This window comes from Quercus robur, chromosome 1 (genome assembly GCF_932294415.1).
Source record: "Quercus robur chromosome 1, dhQueRobu3.1, whole genome shotgun sequence".
NCBI lineage: Eukaryota > Viridiplantae > Streptophyta > Magnoliopsida > Fagales > Fagaceae > Quercus > Quercus robur.
The window spans coordinates 9,367,729-9,387,894 of NC_065534.1; the positions used below are offsets into that span (position 1 = coordinate 9,367,729).

Consider the following 20,166-nt stretch of genomic DNA (forward strand, 5'->3'; position numbering starts at 1 on the left):
TTAGGTTTAATTGTAAATTGCTATCTGATCATTTTGATTTTGTTCTTTAAAATTCAAAGTTTGGATTGTGACCCCCTAAAGTTATATAATACTTTAATTTGAGTCATTTTAATTCTACTCACTATTGAGTGTAAGGTGTGTTGAGGACAAAATTTTCATGCCACATGGCTTTATTTCATTGGCAACCCACACCACATTAACATATTATGGATTTTGGGAAAATCTATTTTAAAACCCAAAAGAGCCCATATTTACACAAAATGACGCCAAAGCCCACGGTCCAAAACTCATGGCAATATTATCTCATCAAAGCTCATGATTCAAGCTCATGGCACAACATCTCATTTTTGCCTCATGCTCCAAGTTCATGAGTCTCATCGGGGGAATTTTGGGAATCGTGATTTGGAGGGCCAATAAGTATATTCAGTAAAGCTCCAGCGATTCAAATTTATTAAAAGAAACATGTTGCTTGGCATGTCTTCTCCAATTCCCTGAATTTTAACGAGTCAGTGTCCAATAGGTAACATCTGATAAGCCTTTCATATCACAGAATACTTAAAATGATAAACTCCTCATTGCTCGTTACCTAAAACTTAATGTTCATCATAAAATCTAAACTATATTATCTCATATAAATTATATTATTATTTTCATTTAAATTAATATCAAACATATGCCTAAATCTTATTGGCTATCTCTATTTAATATCTCATCCAACATTAAATGCCCTTCTTGCTCTCTAAGATTTCGTCAAAACACAATGAGACCATAATTACATCTCTAAAACTTCTTCAAATATCAACCAACTAGTTTATTACATACTAAAAATGTATTGTATGAAACCATAGACTAAACATATATTTTTCCAAAAGAGGAAATTTAGCCAAAAGTACCAGCAGCAACTCCAGCAGAAGCTGCCTTAACTCCAGTAGAAGCTGCCTTAACTCCTGCAGCAATTGCAATAGTTCTAGCAACAACTTAGGCAGTTGACACATGTCCCAAAATGACATCGCTAGCCTATTAATGATCAATCCTAGTAACTACCTGCTACACCAAAAGAAGTAAAGATCACATAAAAGAAATCCTACCATTTTAAGCCAAATCTTTAGCCTCCTGTTGTAATACCAGAAATAGAAGGATCCCATAAAAGTTATCTTACCATTTTCAACCAAACCCATGAATTTAATGTTGAATCTTTCCTCTAGTAGAAGCTATCATTCAGGTGACATCATCTAGTAGTGTCAGCTGCTGTAGCTAACAGTTGTGTCAACTACTGTACAACTATGACTAACAGCTATAATAGCGGCAACAGCAAACTAAAATCTCCAAATTTCTTCTTTTGGCTAAAAACCAAAAACCAACTAAAGAAATCACTCATTTTGCTAAAAACATTTCCTTATTTCCTAGATATTCCTTCAACCAAATCCCATTTAGTTACATACTTGGCCCTATATAAAGAGGAACAAGCCACAACACACTAGACCACCACTACCCATCCCTCTCTCACTCTCTTATTCTGAAACTTCATCATTTTGTTGCCCATAAATACATCTCCATATCTTTCTCCATTTCTCTTACAAAATCTCTCTTCTTAGAAAGTAATATAACTCATGATATAACATGAAAAACCACTCCAACAATAACTATAAGCTCATGTATTTACTATATTTAACCTCCATATCTCTCATACTTCCATATTTTTTACAAACACATTCCTCACAAACTATCCATACATATTTCCCACATATATTTCTAATATATCTTACAAACACCATTTGTCACAAAAATATATATTTTTTACCGTCTCCATACATCTTAAAACACATCAAACACTCTTCCAATAACATTTTATCAAAAGTCCTTCTCATGAAAGGCATATAATTATAATGCTAAAAATCCTTCTTATGAAATGTACAAACTTATAATACTAAAAGTCCTTCTCAAAGAAGGCAATATCACTCATATTTTACTAAAAACTAAAAGAGTATTACATGGGAAAAATCTTTTAAGTACATGATGTAAGGTTGAATTTAATCAACCATGTGTTGGCTTTATTCCATGACAAATTTGCTTGTAATATAGCACTTAGAAATCTTGTATTTAGGTGGGAATCATGTAAGGGTAATGTGTGAGAGAGTGTGAAGAAATGCTCAAGACAGTGCAGTGAAGAAGAGACTCGCGGCTAGGACTCGTGGGTGGCTCACGGCTTGCAAGCCGCCAAAAGTTGCTCACGTGCAGAGCATGCAGGGGAGCTGAACAATCACGCCACCTGGAGCACTACACGACAAAAATCCAGACTAGCCATTAAGTTAGCTCGCGACTTGAACTCGCGACTCAGTCAAGTCGCGAGATCAAGTCGCCAGCCAGCCCTGTTTTTGGAAAAACTGACTCTTCGTATTCCATTCTCACACTAGTATAAATACCCCTTATTCCCACAAGATATGTGTGACTATTCAGAAAGAAAAACCCTAAGAGAGGTTTCTTCAAAACACCCACCCAATTAGAGAGAGCTACTCATTCTTAGAGAGAAATCTTTGTAGTCTCTTCTCATTCCCTCTCTCATTGTCATACCTATTGAGAGGAGATTTCTATCCAAACACTACCCACACCCATTTAGAGTGTTGAGTGTTTTTTGGAGTTTTGGGAAGCATTGGAAGATGCCAAGGATGGTGGATGCTATGGTCTAGTAGCGGAATCCGGTAAGCTAGAAAAGAAAAAGATTCGGCGCAACCTCGTTGGAGCAAGAAGCTTGGAGGGCTTAGGTACATCAGGTAGATTAGGCTTGGAGGGTCTATTGCTGTTCATGTATCCCAACTACATTTTCTAGTGGATTATTGACTGCTTGGAGGGCGGCGGAAAGGTTTTACGCCGAGGGCTTCGGTTTCCTCTTCGATAACACATCGTGTGTTGTTCTTGTGTTTGCATCTCTCTTCCCTTTATCTTTGCCTTTTATTTTCTGCTATGGATGTGATTTATAATTGGCTTAGATTGATTTCCAATTCTATTTATAGCTTATGTTCATTTTCCGCACACTAGTTGTTTGACATAAAGCTTGAATTGGTTATTTTGTATTTGGGGGTCTAAACATTCAAGGGTGTTTTATACACATATTTGAACTTTCATTTGGTATCAGAGCGGGTACACTTGTTTTGGTTTTATTACCTAAGTGTGATCCTTGACCCCTTGTGTGTTTTGCCATGGATAATGCTTTGTATGCTTCTATGGATATTGTTGATTGTAACATGCCATGTGTTTGTGAAAATACCTCTATGAGTGTTAATCCTCATAATTGTGATGACATGTTACTTGAATCTATGGGTGTTGTTGACAAACTCTTGAAGAAAGGAGCTAAGAAGTTTCAAAAGAATTTGAGCAAGTTAGTTTGTGAAAAGGATGATTTGATTGCTAAACTCAATGAATCCAACAAATTGGTTGAGAAATATAAGAATCTTGCTGAAATTTCTCTTGAAAAGCTGAAAGAGTTTGAATGTTTAAATAAGGACTTGGATGCTAAACTTGTTTTGTCTAACAAACTTGTTGATGATCTTAAATCTGAAAATGAATCTCTTAAGATGCATGCCAAGTGTTTGATTGCTGAACCTGTTGCTAAAATGGAAGAAAATATATGTTGCAATCATGTTGTGGTACCCGATTTTGTGCCTATTGTGTGTTCCATCTCAAAGGACAAATTGGTGTACATTCCTCCACACAAAAGAAATCAAAAAGTAGAGAGAAAGGCTCTTAAGCCTAAGCCTCTGTTTAGGTCCCAATCTAGGGAATTAAGTGGATCTAAGTTTGTTCCTACTTGCCACCATTGCGGTGTGATCGGTCACATAAGACCCCAATGCCCCAAGTTAAAAAGAGAACAAACCTTTGTTGTTAGATCCCTTCCTAAAAAGCCTAATGGACCTAAATACATTGTTTGTCACCATTGTGGTGCCTTTGGTCATCTAAGACCCCATTGCTCTAAGTTTCAAGCTCTTAAAAGAATTAAAAGAAAAGAGAAACTTGAGCTTTTTGGAAGTTGTGCTTTGAAAGCTAAACCGAATTGGATGGAAAATGGTAAGTTGTTGAAGAAAGTGGTTAATGCTCTTACCTCCTTGTCTATGTGCATCTCCGGTTCTCATTCTTCCAACCCTCGTCTCACTTCCAATGAGATATTCATTCCAAACAATCATTCCGTTTGGATGAGGAAGGGTTCCTATGGTTGAGCTTTTGCTCTTTTGGTCCTTGATCTAATTCTTTCGATCTTTGTAGGACCCTTCATGCATTAAATGTCATATCTTCATGCATTTTGTGCATCTTGCATTTATTTGTATGCATTGTTTCATTTTTTATCTTACTTTTATGTTTCTGTTTTGTGTGAGTAAAAATCGAAAACCACATAAAAAGTGAAAAATTCAAAAATTTTGATCATTTTTGTTTGAGCACATATCACATGTGAGTTTGGCCTTGTACCTTTGTACAAATGGCTTTGTGCATTTACGAGCTTAGCTTGTTATTTTTGCACTTATATCTTTGTGGGAAAAATCTTGACATCTTTGTGTGATTGTTGTAAATCGATCTTCAAGCTTGTCATGAATAATTTGTCAATAGTCATGTTGGTTTTGATACATGCGTAGACTTGTGCTTATATCTCTTCCCACTCTTTTATTTTTATTGCTTAAAGAGCTCAATAAATGTAAATCTCAAAATGAAAAGAGATAATGAGCTGCAAAAGCCGTCGCACATACTAGTATTCGATTAGGAAAAAGGGAAAGCGACTTATATGAAAATGTATGATGCCCAAAAAGCCAAAGGCTTGTTCATCAAATTGAAATATCAAAAATTTCAGGCATCAATCTCAAAAATGAGATGTATTGCTCAAAATGAGTTGTATTGATTCAAAATGATCAAATGATATGAATTGTAAGAAGCCAAATGAAAAGCTTCAATCTTATGTAATCATTTTCTTGTGGGAGGTCATATATGTTCACTTCTATAATTGAGATAGACCACTTGACTTAGTACTAGTTGTGTATGACTTGATTGAATTGATCATTGAAGCTTCACTCTAGACTAAGGACTATTCCACATTTGATACACACACATAACACACTTGCCTTATGTTCAATGAATGTCTTATTCATTTGTTAGATTGTACTTGTCTAAATGTGATGTGTGTGTGCTCAATCTTATATGGATTAATCCAAAAATATTTTTGATCATTTTATATGTTTTTGGAAGTGATTTTTATCACTTTTTGTGTTTATGTTTAGTGCTTACTTTGTTTTTCAATGTTTAAACATGTTCTGATTTGAAAAACAAGTGTCAGAATTTTTGGCCACTCATTTTGGCTACTTGCGTGAGCTGCCAGTAAGCTGCCAGTTTTGGCTACTCGGTTTGGCGGCTTGCAAGTCGCGAGTTTAAGCTGCGAGTTCATACAAAGAGGTTTCGCGGCTCACTCGCGACTTGGCTCACGACTTGCCAGTCACGAGTCGCCCAGAATCAGCTTTTTAAAGAGCTTTTTCGTGGGAAACTTGTTTTAAACCTCTCCCATCCTCTCTAAAACCCCTCTTTCAATATTTTTACATCAAAACCCAACCAATTTGAATGGTTTTTCAATCCATTAACATCTCTAAGGTAATTATAAACTCTTTTCATTGATTTTGATCCTTAGATTATGTTTTGGAGAGTTTTGTGCTCTTGGTTGGGATTTTCATCATAGGGGTTGGGAAAACTTATTTTTTTGTCAATTTTCTTCATGGGATTGGTTTCTTTTGTTGATATGCATTGGATGTTGGCCCCTTGTGGCAGAAAGAACATGTATTAAGGGTAGATTTCATGATGTTCATGCATTGTATCACATTTTTGTTCATAGTGTGCATGCTAGGTGTTTGATAAAATGCCTCTTAGACATTTTCTCGCTTGTTTGGACTCCGATGAGTACCAAACTTTGGGGTTTCTCATGTTTCCTCATTAGGAACATGTTTAGTTCATTGGTTGTGTATTTTAACACACTTTGCCCCACATGTGCATTTTTCATGCATTGGTCATGCATGCACTTAGCCACCTCTTGCACACACCTTTGCTACCCTTGTCATGCATTGGTCTTTACCTTATTTCTTCATCCTAGCATGTCATGTTTACCTTATGCTTTGTAGCATGTTACTTTGTCTTAGATTTGAGCTTCATTTTCTCATTCATCTTGCACCCCTCATGCATCATTATCATTGTTCGTTCATTCATCTCTTGCCCTCTTTTCTCCTTGACCCTTTGTCTATTCTTGACAAAAAGGGGGAGAGTATACTCTAGAGAGTATTCCGGAGTGTTTTGTCATTTCTATATGACTCTTGTTATGACTCTTGTGCACATCCTTAGGGGGAGAAATTCTATTTCTCGTGCACATTTGTAGGGGGAGAGATTTTCCATAGTGGAGATGCATATACCAAGGGGGAGAAGACATTGTGTTAACTAGAAAACTTTGTTATGTTTGTTTTCTTGTTGGCTTTATGGTGCTTTGAGTTATGCTTTGTTGTTCTCATTGCATCATGTTTGTGCTTTGGACATGCATACTTCCTTATGCTATTGTGCTTCATTGAATGCATGTTCGGATGATCAATTGCTTTGCTATGTGTTCATTGTAGTCATTTCTATATGACTGTTTTGGTGTTTGATCAAGTTGCTCATATGTTTTACATCATGTTTACTTGATCGCAATTTGCTTGTTACATTATACTTGTCCTTTTATTACTTGCTTTACCTTGAGGGTCTAATGTGTTTTGTGCAAGTGTTTCAGGTTACAAGTATATATGTTCCAAGTGCATCACAGCTTCTCATCACTTTGAAGGGGAGAAACTTTATGCACTTTTAGTTTATATTGTTTAAGTTTTTATTCAATATAATGTGTTTGTACCCATATGCTTTTGTAAGCTTTTAGGGTTAATGTTTTATGCATAGTTTGTAGGCTTTATGGTATGTACCTTACTTAATGCAGCCTTTATGCTATGTTGAAATCAGTACTTTAATCTAAATGTCTTGCATTTTGATTTATGTACTGTCACTCTTGTGCCCTTGTAGGATTGTTCCTAGATGCATATACCTTGTGTATTATGCATTGGTTGAGTGTTGAGCATACAAGTATCTTGCCTTGGGCTTGTTAACTTGTATGTCCTTGTGTTCATTCCAAGTGTGAATGAGCACTGTGATCACTACCTTGTGGTGTTCACTTGGTTGATCAAGTCATGGTTTGTTTCTTAACTCCATCTTTACTTGATCACATATTGCCTGTTTCATATGCATTTTATGATTTTCTACTTACAATGATCATGGTGTATTATTGTGTTTCAGGAGATTCATGTTCATATGATTCAAGAGCTGCACAACTTCTAGATTTAGGTGTGAGTGAGTTTTGCCATTGTTCCCAAACTCACGTTTAAGTCTAGAGTCTGTTTTAGGGTGTTTTGTCATGGAATAGCCAAAGGGGGAGATTGTAAGGTTGAATTTAATCAACCATGTGTTGGCTTTATTCCATGACAAATTTGCTTGTAATATAGCACTTAGAAACCTTGTATTTAGGTGGGAATCATGTAAGGGTAGTGTGTGAGAGAGTGTGAAGAAATGCTCAAGACAGTGCAGTGAAGAAGAGACTTGCGGCTAGGACTCGCGGGTGGCTCGCGGCTTGCAAGCCGCCAAAAGTTGCTCACGTGCAGAGCATGCAGGGGAGCTGAACAGTCACGCCACCTGGAGCACTACACGACAAAAATCCAGACTGGCCATTAAGTTAGCTCGCGACTTGAACTCGCGACTCAGTCAAGTCGCGAGGTCAAGTCGCCAGCCAGCCCTGTTTTTAGAAAAACTGACTCTTCGTATTCCATTCTCACACCAGTATAAATACCCCTCATTCCCACAAAATATGTGTGGCTATTCAGAAAGAAAAACCCTAAGAGAGGTTTCTTCAAAACACCCACCCAATTAGAGAGAGCTACTCATTCTTAGAGAGAAATCTTTGTAGTCTCTTCTCATTCCCTCTCTCATTGTCATACCTATTGAGAGGAGATTTCTATCCAAACACTACCCACACCCATTTAGAGTGTTGAGTATTTTTTGGAGTTTTGGGAAGCATTGGAAGATGCCAAGGATGGCGAATGCTATGGTCTAGTAGCGGAATCCGGTAAGCTAGAAAAGAAAAAGGTTCGGCGCAACCTCGTTGGAGCAAGAAGCTTGGAGGGCTTAGGTACATCGGGTAGATTAGGCTTGGAGGGTCTATTGCTGTTCATGTATCCCAACTACATTTTCTAGTGGATTATTGACCGCTTGGAGGGCGGTGGAGAGGTTTTACGCCGAGGGCTTCGGTTTCCTCTTCGATAACACATCGTGTGTTGTTCTTGTGTTTGCATCTCTCTTCCCTTTATCTTTGCCTTTTATTTTCTGCTATGGATGTGATTTATAATTGGCTTAGATTGATTTCCAATTCTATTTATAGCTTATGTTCATTTTCCGCACACTAGTTGTTTGACATAAAGCTTGAATTGGTTATTTTGTATTTGGGGGTCTAAACGTTCAAGGGTGTTTTAGACACATATTTGAACTTTCACATGATAAAGAGGATAAACTTAACGAACCTATGCACACGGCTGAACATATTCTCTCTTCTCCAATTACACCCATCTTTCCCCTTTAATCATGAAGTCACCATAAAAGGACTTATAATATCATACTATACCACTGGACTCATTTTATTATGTTGCTAAAATGTTATAAGTCCACTGATGTTATACGGCTGGAGCCACAAACGACAAGCTATGAAGATAAGTCATTATATCTTTAGCTCCAAGTTTACATTATTAAGTATATTTTACTTTATTATCATTGTACTGCTGGACTCGTGTTATTATACCCCTAAAATGTTATCAGCTCACTAATGCTATACAGCTAGAGCCATAAGCCATATAAAGTGATGCTATAGTTGGAACCACAAACCATATCAAGATAACTTATTATGTCTCAATCTATAAACTTACATTATTGAGTACATATTGTTTCATTATCACAACACTGGAAAATGAACTTACAGTAATAATATCTTACTATTTAACAAAATGGATTCACTAATATTTCACTAATGAATACAAAAATATTGACAAGTTGAACCTACCCACTACTGGACATATATTATTTAAACATTAACCACCGCTAGACATATATTATCTAGACATGAACTACTGCTAGACATAAATTACCTGGACATAGACCACCACTAGACATGTATATTATTTGGACATAAACCATTTGACATATATTATTTGGACATAGACCATAGCTGAACATACCTTATTATGTTGAACATGGGCCATAAACCACAACTGAATATGGACTATTTTGGACTCATTCTATTACTGGACATATGACACTTAATTAATTATTCTCTAATATTGAAAATCACTTAATATACATCATTAAGATCTTTAACTAATGACTTAATCAAAGCTATTATCCTAAACATATTATTTATTTATTTCAACCATTATCATGATTCTTAGACTTTGGGCTTATCTATTTTGTAAGCTTAAAAATGCACCGGAAGCCATTTGTCTATGCGACCCAATGTTAAGTTTTGGATTGAACTCCCCAAAACAAATCCAAGTCTAGCAAAGTCACCCTTCCAGCGGAAGACACATGGCTACACGCAAAAAGGGCCTCCATCAAGGTGTCACCTCAATTTATTTAAAAATTGTGTCGTTTCAATTAAATCATTTCAAAAAAAAAATCTTTTTTAGTAAAAAATATTGTTATTTTTTCTTCATTTTCTGTTTTTCATTTTTCTTTAGAGGCACCATGGACACCAAAAGCCACCACCATCCACAACCAAGGTACCCTATCCAAACCACCTCTATTGGTTTTATTTCAAAACTAAATCACTTTCATAGGGTGGAGTCACAGCCATGGTTGGTGCCTTTAAAAATATTTTATAGTATGTATAACTAGTCATTAACCCGTGCAATGCACGGTATAGTTAAATAAAAATTAAAAGTATTTATTTTGCTTAAAGGTCTATGACTTGACTTAAAAAAATGTATAACTTGAAAATGAATGAAAATAAGTAATTTTTTGTTCAATATAATAGTTTAGAAAAATTCATTTTCTTTCATATCATTGGTTCCACATAACACATGCCGACGTGGGCAATTCTATGGTGATGACTTCACACCATACTCAACAGCAATTAAATCTACTATCCACCACCGATCTAATATATGTTATCTTGATATTAGATCTACAATTTGCATTCTCATATTCTCCATCATTTAGAAGGTAACTGAAGTAATGATTAGGGGTGTCCACGGGTCGAGCCGGGTCGGGTTTGTGCCCAACCCAGACTCGACCCGACATTATCAGGTGGGGGAGATTTCGACCCGCAACTGACCCGCCTGAAGTTTCAGATCAAGCGGGTCGGGTCGTATCGGTTTTCGTGTGAGAATCGGTCAATTTCGAGTTTTCCAATTCACTGGTTTTTGGCCGAAATCTGGCCGGATCTTGTCAGATCTGGCCGGATCTAAAGAGAGTTGGGCGAGATTCCTTTGGATATATGAAAATTTGGCCAAGATTTAGCCGAGTCGGAGTCGAGCTTGAGTAGATCTGGGTTGGATTCGCCGGAATTAAGCATATCTGAGTAAGGAAGAGACTAAATCTTGGCCAAATTTGAGCTGATCTAAGTGAAGGACACCCAAATGTGGCCAAATCGGAGCTGAGAAGCACCAGATCGTCGCCGGATCTACATGATTTTCGTCATTCTTTGAGTTTTTGTAGGGCTGGTCGAGTGGCTTGGGTTTTTGAGGACAAAACCCACCACTCAACCCGCCGGAGTCGGTTCTGACGGTTTGAGACCCGTCAGAGGTGTCAGCCCAACCATGACGGGTCGGTTCTGGTCGGGTTGGTCGGTTCCGGGGGGTCTTCGATTTGCATGGACACCCCTAGTATCGTATGTAATGTGTAAATTTTATTCTTTTACAATATAAACTTATTAAAATAATTAAAATAAATGTTCTAGAAATTTTTTGAAAAGGATTTTTAAATTTCTTAAAACTTAGTTAATACGGTTTCTATTCTATATATATAATAATAGGTAAACCTGAGAGAAACTCAAATTAGAATTCTAAATTAGAGTTCCAATTTTGTGCCATGTGTCCTAAATTATTTATTCTTAAAGAATTTTATATCTTAATTTTAGAATCAAAAATGGGATTACATCATAAATATTCATCCAAGTGAGTTATTAAGTGCAAAAATTAAAGAGTCTAGAATAAATGAATCGTAAAAAAAAAAAAAAAAAAAAAAAAAAAAAAAAAAAAAAAAGTGTTTCACAATAATTTTAAAAAAAATGGAAAATTTACATTTTATACCTAATAATATCCTTACAAATTTTTTTAAAGGGTTAACAAAATATAAAAATGACTATCAATAGTATTTAAAATATATATATAGGAATTATATTATGCATCTTATTGTAGATCTTTAAGTGTATCCATGCATATACATAGGGTTACAAGCTAGTTTACCTAAAAGTGAACTATCACAATTAATGAGAATTTAACCCTTTTTTGCAAAGAGAAGATAACCATAGGCCCAATTTTTATTTTTTAGTATAGGATGTTACAATTAGATCCGTACCATGTGTAATACGTTAGTCCATTATGATAGTTTCAAATAATATCCTAATACCTATCTATATGAGTTTTCATTTTAATAATGTCATAAAGGATGGAATTTAATAGAAGTCATTTAAGATCCAACATATCCAATAATTTTTCTATATTAAAAATGTAATTTCAAAAGTCTTTTAATTGTAAATTTTTTTTAATCATAAAATAGACTGTTAGGTTCTAAAGACTTAGGATTTTATGTATTTAGAACTCTAATGTGTATTGTTGGCAAACCATGATCAAAACAAGATGTTTAGTGGTGTTTAAACTTACTCAAAGTTGGTTCATTTATGTAAAGTTGGAACAAGCTGATGCAGAAATTAATATTGCTTCTCAACCTGGTTCGATCGATCGAAGCTTAGGCTCGATCAATCGAAAATCGGGTCAAATGCATTTTCTGCAGAATTCCAACTCAGCCCTAGTTCATTTAAATTGTTTAGGGTTTTGTGTTTTTGCCCTAGGTATATAAGGCAAACCATAGCCACATTTTAGTGTTGCTCATATTGCTGTTTGTGTAAATCTCTTGTGAGATCTGTGAGGAGCTTTCCTTTACACAAACATAGGATTATCAAGAAAGAGATTTCTTCAAGAGCTTGATGATCATTCAGTTGCTACCAAAAGAACTTAAAGAAACACAAGCGGGTGTGCTTGTACTTGCTGGAGAATCTAAGAAAGAAGGAGTCCGTGGTTTCGGAGCTTACACGTGGTCGTGTCAGTAAGTTTCTACTGGTAGGTAGCAATAGGATGTTAGTGGTCTAAGTCCTGTTGAACAACTTCGATTCTTTCATAGTGGATTCAAGTTTACCTTGAGGATAGCTAGGTTAAATCCTCCCCAGGTTTTTACCGGTTTGGTTTCCTGGGTGATCATATCGTTGTGTTATTTATCTTTCCGCTGCTTTGCATGATATGATTGTTTGTTTGTGATAACCTAGATTTGGAATTTGGACTAAGTAACAACTTGGCTAATTACCTAGGTTAATCCAATTGTGTTTTTAAGGGGTCTAAAAACTATCATAAACTCTATCTAAACTCTAAAAGAAAGCATTCGGAATGATCACATCATTGATACTATATCATGATGGTTGCAAATAGCAATATTATTATTCATGATTAATAGATGAACAATGAAACTGTGAATTAACAATTCAAATACCAAGTTTAAACTATAACAACACATATACAAAAGACTCTAAATATTGGAACATACTTCTTTTGCCATTTTCATTATTCAATCAAAACCAAAGTTTCAAAGATAATTCCTATTCAATTAAACCCAATACATACATACACATGAACATAGAGAATTCCAAAAATAAAAACAACAATCTCCAAAAGCCTCTACCTAATACAATCACTATTTTTTTTTTTCTAGATTTGTTTGTTCTTTAGTTCTTTTTCCTTTTATGTTTCATCAAACTTTTTCTAATTGACCAAAATATCTCTCATATATGTTAACATTAAATCTGATAAGAAAACTTTACATACATTTTGCTTAAAGGCGATCCAAGAACCAAAATCAATGCAAGAGACTATATAGCGGAGTGGTGTTAGAAGAATAATCCTAAAAAAAAACTATTTAAAATATAATATGGGGTTATGGATTCCTAATCAAATTTGGTTATATAATTTTTTTAAAAGGATGAATATGTTAGTAGAGTCCATTTGATATAAAATTTAAATCCTATTGAAATTAAAAATGATATATATGTGTTGAGTCTCGTTTGATATAATTATAGAGTTTAAATCCTATTGAAATTATAATTTCTAATCAATGTTAATACCAAAAAAAAATGAAAAAAAGAAGAGAAAGAAAATGTGGTTGATAGATATAAGGAAATATGATAGAATTTTTTTTAAAAAAAATGTCATCAACTTAGAAATTATCAAATTAATAGAGATATATTCCATTTTTTAGGATAGATTTATATTAATGGAGTTATTATATAGTTTGATAGGATTATCTAAAAATTCCCTAATTTGATGATAATTTAGGTCTCCTTTAAGTATAGTGTTTGTATGGTATCAAACAACTAAATTTATTTTTTTTTTAAGAAATTTAATAAATTCTCTGCAATTTGGTGCTATAAAGTCGAAAGAATTAAATCAAATTAAATCAAATTTAAATATATAAATAAAAAATGCAAATGTGGAAAACTGTGAAGAGGTCAACCAAAAGTCAAAGGCTTCGGTTTTAAATATATTACTAGTCGCTAACCCGTGCTATGCACGGGAACCTATCTATTTGTGATGTAAACTAAAATAATTTTATAAATTTTTAAATTGATTAAGAAACTATACTATTTGCTTTTGTATGACTTCAATTTGTGTTACAATTTCAGATAATGCAAAAAAATAACTCAAAAATTCAGATATTAAAACTTCTGAAAGACCAAAAAATATTAAAGAAACAAAACAATATATATATATATATATATATATGACTAAACAATAGAGAAATATGAGAGAAAGATGAGTTACATTCAAAAGAATAATTTGAATTATTGCAAACCTTTTTATCTTGTAAAAAAAGGCTAAAGAGAGTTTGGTGGTTTGTATACGAAAATTACTTTTTAAAAAATACATGAAAAATAACATAGAGAAGAACTTATACCTCTACTCAGCTTTTATAGTGTTCATGATTTATTCCCCATTATTCTTTTGCTTGAACTACCCTTAGTGCTTGGTGTCACGACCCTAATATACCCAATTCTATGTTCTGCCATTGTTTTTTCTCCTTCCTTTGAGCGTGTGAGGTTGAGAGACACTTGCTGGTCTATATATATGCCATGTAGAATATGATAAGTTCGGGGATTTAGATAGACTCAATCTTTCTAATAACTTTTGAACTTCATGTTTAAGATTTCAATTAGTGTTGGGAAAATTTATAAATTAACAACGTTTGAGTTTAAGTTTGAGTTTGAGTTTGACTTGGACTTGTTAGAAAAATAACACTACTTGTTAAGTTTGGATTAAACAAAAATAATTTTGATAATTTTGTTTTAAAAAAAATGATAATAATGAGTTTGAGGTTAGAGAGATAGAGTTTCACTCCTTGTTAAGTTTGGACTAAACAAAAATAATTTTATTTAAATATTGTGCTGAAGTGGAAAATTGTGAGAGTTTTAGAAGTTTCGGTCATATATAAATATATATATAAAGTTAAAAACTGTTATAAAAAAGTAAATAAAGTAAAACACTAACTAAAAGGTATTGTTGTAAAACACAAACTGAAAAGTTTATAGTGCATTCTAAAAAAAGAAAATTATAGTGAAACATTGAAACGTATTGCTAAAGTATATTTATATATATACAGATGAGGTATTTTACTTTCAATTTCTATTTTGACATATGGGACATGCGCATGCATACAAAAGATTTACTCTCTTGCACCATGTACTTATCACGTCAGAAACTAGATCATGCCAATTAACCGGAAGCATAAATTAGGATTGCTTCTTGAGACCCTTCGGGAGGAACTTCGCTTCAAATATAACTGGATCCACTTTTCCACATTGTTTGACTTGGATATATTATTTTTGTTATAGTATGTTAGTTGAAGTAGAATTTTCAAGCTCTTAAAACATATATCTAATAGAGTTTTACTTAAACTAAATTATTGTAACACTTGATAAGATAATTATACGTTAAAGAGAAATAATAAATATATAAGATATAAAATCTAAAATAAAAAGAATTTAAAATAAAAATAATAAAAAAATAGTGGTGACATGGAAAATTGTGGGAGTTTCAGAGGCTTCGATTTTATATATATATATAGATGAAAAATATATTTAGTTACAAAAATAGGAGTCCCCCCCCCCCCCTCCCCCCCCCCCCCCCCCCCTCCTCCCCCTCTCCTCTCCCCCAAATATTTGACTTGGTCCAATAATGGTCTTATAAATAGAAGAATTTTGTGATCTATATCAAGAATAGGTAAAGAACAAAGAAGATCAATAGGCCTAAGACATGCAAGTTTTAACTTGAGAGGACAAGCATCATCAATGGAGAAATTACATGCTGAGATAAAATATATAAAAATGACATGCACTTTAAAAATACAGACGGTAAATGTATTCTTTATATTGTTAGATTATAAATGAAGGGACTAGGTTCAAGCACTTCTTCTATTGGAGGAGTGGACTCAAGCCCAACTAGTCCAATACAATAAATTTATAGAGAGTAGGTTCAAGAACTAGGTCTTAGTGAGGATTACAACAACCAGACACAGTTACGAACGGATTGAACAACAAGGACATGGACTAAAGTATAAAATTCTATCCTAGGGTCTTTCGTCCAAGGAACTTAGTGTTCTTATTCTTTCTTCAGTGCTAGGTTGCAAAGGTCTTTCAGAATCATGCAAATTGCTACTATTTTTCTTCCTCTCTCCAGGAGGATTTCCCTCATTATATATCCCCTTTCGATTGATCTTGGCCCTCCATCTATTGGTCATGCAGGTTAATGCTGGAGTGTTTGTCCCATCAGCCACCTTCCCAGGCATTCTGTGTGTTGCAGCGACTAAGACATCACTATTCAGGGGTCATTTCCTCATTAATGCAGCCAGAACGTTAGTTGTGGGTATTTAATGCGGAGGTGACAGTTTGTCCTTGAGCTATTCCTACACCATGCTTTCGTGGCTGTCCTACAGTACTTGTTCTTTTTCTTGGGACACTCTAAGAGGCTGCCGTTGATGGCGGACCGTTCTTCCCTACTAAGATCTGGGTTGGTCGAGGACAAGATTGTCCTCGACGATGTTTCTGGACCACTTGGGCTTTCTTTATTCGTCCTCGGTCATTACTTCCTCCTCAGCGTGGGCCTTGGGTTTAGTATGAGGTGGGCCGGGGTTGTCAGATTCTTTGACCCCACAATAAGTATATTGAAGTGATAGTATTTTTCTTTTTTTTTGGGAACAGAATTAAATGAATGAGTATTCAGTTTTTTTTTTTTTTTTTTTTTTTTTTTTTACCTTGAACAGAAGATATCAATTAAAACTTCAAGAATAAGGAGATTAAGCAAATTTGGGGAAAAGAAAGAATGCAATTCAGGAAGAAACTTACATATTCTTGCTATGGCTAGAAAGGAAGTGGTATTTTGGCCATGAAAATTGGTGCGGTTCCACTAATGTTCACAACAATCAAAAGTAAAGTGTAATAAAAAAATAAATAAAATAAAATAAAAAGGTCATATAACCACTTTTGAGGTTTGGTTAATATCTGTACTACCAAGAATTTTTTTTTTTTTTAAATTCAATTTAATTTCTAAGCACAAACTGCAATTTAACACTGTTTGAAAATTCTTTGCATTATTGCAATTATATGGGTGAGTTGAGTGTCTGGTAGCCAATAACAGAAAGATGTTACGTCCATAATATTTTCACAATATTTTCACAACAAATTATAGGTAGTTAGTTGTTATTGGATCAAATTTGAATCTAACACTAGGATTACTTTTTTGCCCCAACAATAACAAACTACCACTTAAAATTTGTTGTAAAAATGTTGTGAAAATAGAGTGGACATTGTTGAGTTCTAAAACTTTAAGTTTAAATGTATTAGAACTTCATTTTATAATGTTGGCAAACCATAATTAAAACGTTTAGTCATGTTTTAGGATTACTCAAAGTATGTTTATGTGTAAAGTTGGAATCGAGTGTACTGTAAGATTTACTGAGTAAATCTGCTTGGCTCGATCGATCAAAACTCTTGCAAATTGTTTTTCTATAAAATTTTCCAACTTAGCCCAAACCCCTTTGACGTGTAGGGTTTTATATTTTGCCTTAACTATAAAATGAAAAACCCTAGCCACGTTTTATAGTTGTTGTTTATGTTGTGTATGTGAATCTCTTGTGAGATCTAGAGGTGTTTGCCTTCACATATACTTAGGGTTATCAAGAATCAAGATTATGTCAAGAACTTGATGATCAGTTCAGTTGCTGCATAAAGAATTTAAAGAATATCTAAAACCTTTAAGTAGAGTGTCAAAGTCATAAGTAGGAGAACTTGTGCTTGTTGTGAATCCAAGAAAGAAGTAGTCCGTGGACTCGAAGTTGTCATGTGGTCGTAGTAGTAAGTTTCCTACTCAAGGTAACAATAAGATGTTAGTGGTCTAAGTCACTATTGTGTAAATTTCAATTCTTTCATAATGGATATGTTTTACCTTGAGGATAACTAGGTTAAATCCTCTCAAAGTTTTTTACCGGTTTGGTTTTCCTGGGTTATCATATTGTTGTGTTATTTATTTTTCGCATTTTACAATGATATGATATATTTGTGTTAACCTAGATTTGAATAATTTGACTAAGTAATCACTTGGCTAATTAACTAGGTTAATCTGATTGTGTTTTAAGGGATTTAAAAATGTACAGACATATTATTTCTCAAATAATAAAACAAGTAGAGAAATGAAAATTTTGAATTGCGTTAAGAGTGACATTAGGAGCAAGTTTCGATATTTTTGTACTTGTCATTTGCCCAAATCTCACAAATAGTTTTAATATTTTACCCCAAAAAATAAACTATTCTGTCAAAATCTGATCAAGCGAATGGTAAAAGAAATATATAAATTTCTTTAACATCTTAATTGAAAAGTCAAAGTAAATCAAATCAGATTAATCCTGTATGTAGCATAATGAAGCAACACTCCAATATCAATTCCTTCTCAAAGACTTTTTTTTTCGACTTTGCGGGCCATGGCTCTCTGACCGGTAAACACATTGAGTTAGTGAGGCATATATTAAATAAATAGATATTAACCTTAAAATTCTTGAGATAGTGCTATATAAATAGGTGCGAATGGCATGCAAATTGCACCACCAACAACAACACCAAACATCTTAGTTTCAAGCCATTTGCTAAATACTAAGCTCTCTCTTTATTCCTTTCTTGTAAGAATGGATCCAATAGTTGCAACACCTATCAGTGAGTCCTCAAATATCACTGACTTTGTCGTAACAAATCGCAATGGAGTAAAGGGTCTCTCAGAAATGGGACTCAAAACCCTCCCTAAGCAATATATCCAACCTGTAGAAGAAAGGATCAGTACTGTGAGCAACATCTTGCCTCAAGAGTCTATACCCATCATTGATATGTCAAACTGGGACGAACCAAAAGTCTCAGAATCAATCTGTGATGCTGCAGAAAAGTGGGGTTTCTTTCAGATTATCAACCATGGAGTGCCCATTGAAGTGCTGGAGAATGCGAAGGACGCAACACATAGGTTCTTCAATTTGCCAGCTGAGGAGAAGAGGAAGTTTTCAAAAGAGAACTCACCTTCCAACAGCGTGCGGTTTGGCACAAGCTTTAGTCCTGAAGCAGAGAAGGCTCTTGAATGGAAAGATTACCTGAGCATGTTTTATGTGTCCAAGGATGAGGCCTCTGTATTGTGGCCTTCTGCGTGCAAGTAACAGAGCTTAACTTTGCTCAATTTTGTTTACATAACAAATACATGACATATAATATAGATGCAATACTTGTGTATGTACATACATGCATATATAATTCACTAAATGGGTTAAGTTCTAGTTTTATCTGGTTTAAATCAATATAACGTTATAACTTTTAGTTACATCTCATTATATCCTCCATGTTTGATTGAAAATTAATAGTGATCTCATCATAATATATATATATATATATATATATATATATATATATATATATATATATTTCTATTTTTATTATACATAAAAATTGAGTATCATAAAAGATAATTTTGTGGATCAAATAGTATATGCTTATGTATATATAGTTTATGGTGGACTAATTGTTGTTTGCTTTTAGGGATCAAGTTCTGGAATATATGAGGGGGTCTGAACCAGTTATCCAAAGGCTATTAGAGGCACTAATGAAGAGGATAAATGTGAAGGAAATTGATGAGACAAAAAAATCTCTCTTAATGGGTTCAAAGAGGATTAACCTTAACTACTATCCTATATGTCCTAACCCTGAGCTCATCGTGGGAATAGGTCGTTATTCTGACGTGTCAACCCTTACTATCCTCCTTCAAGATGATGTTGGTGAACTCTATGTGCGAGGAAACAATGATAGTTGGGTTCATGTTCCACCTATAAGCGGCTCCCTCGTGATCAATATTGGCGATGCACTACAAATAATGAGCAATGGTCGGTACAAGAGTATTGAGCACCGTGTGGTTGCCAATGGAAGCAAGAATAGGATTTCGGTTCCTATTTTTGTTAATCCTAGGCCAGATGACATGATTGGTCCTTTTCCAGAAGTGCTTGCAGGGGGTGAGAAAGCATTATATAAGCAAGTTCTGTATTCAAATTATGTGAGACATTTCTTCAAGAAGGCTCATGATGGGAAGAAAACAATTGAATTTGCAAAAATATGATATGTATTCTGAGCTGTGCAGTCACTACAACACCGATCAGTGTTGTCACTACAAGTATGTTATGTTCTATTGTAATGGAAATAATTTTTATGAAATAAAACATAATCTAAAATCTGTTTGAAGATAATAGAATGTTGGT

At 34.3% G+C, this 20,166-nt stretch overlaps 3 protein-coding genes across 5 annotated transcripts in view; 1 reads left to right on the forward strand and 2 right to left on the reverse strand.

Annotated features, from left to right (window-relative positions):
* Positions 1 to 20,166, reverse strand: part of LOC126719433 (probable CoA ligase CCL12) — a 109,058-nt gene that overhangs the window by 50,836 nt on the left and 38,056 nt on the right. The gene's annotated exons all lie outside the window — the stretch shown is intronic.
* The window catches only part of LOC126719453 (probable CoA ligase CCL12), a 105,630-nt gene that overhangs the window by 24,414 nt on the left and 61,050 nt on the right, over positions 1 to 20,166 (reverse strand). The gene's annotated exons all lie outside the window — the stretch shown is intronic.
* LOC126719509 (feruloyl CoA ortho-hydroxylase F6H1-3-like) lies at positions 18,492 to 20,116 on the forward strand. Its single transcript, XM_050422053.1, has 2 exons — positions 18,492 to 19,076; positions 19,457 to 20,116. Exons 1-2 carry the CDS (start codon positions 18,568 to 18,570, stop codon positions 20,025 to 20,027), a joined length of 1,080 nt encoding a protein of 359 aa, XP_050278010.1. The 5' UTR covers positions 18,492 to 18,567; the 3' UTR covers positions 20,028 to 20,116.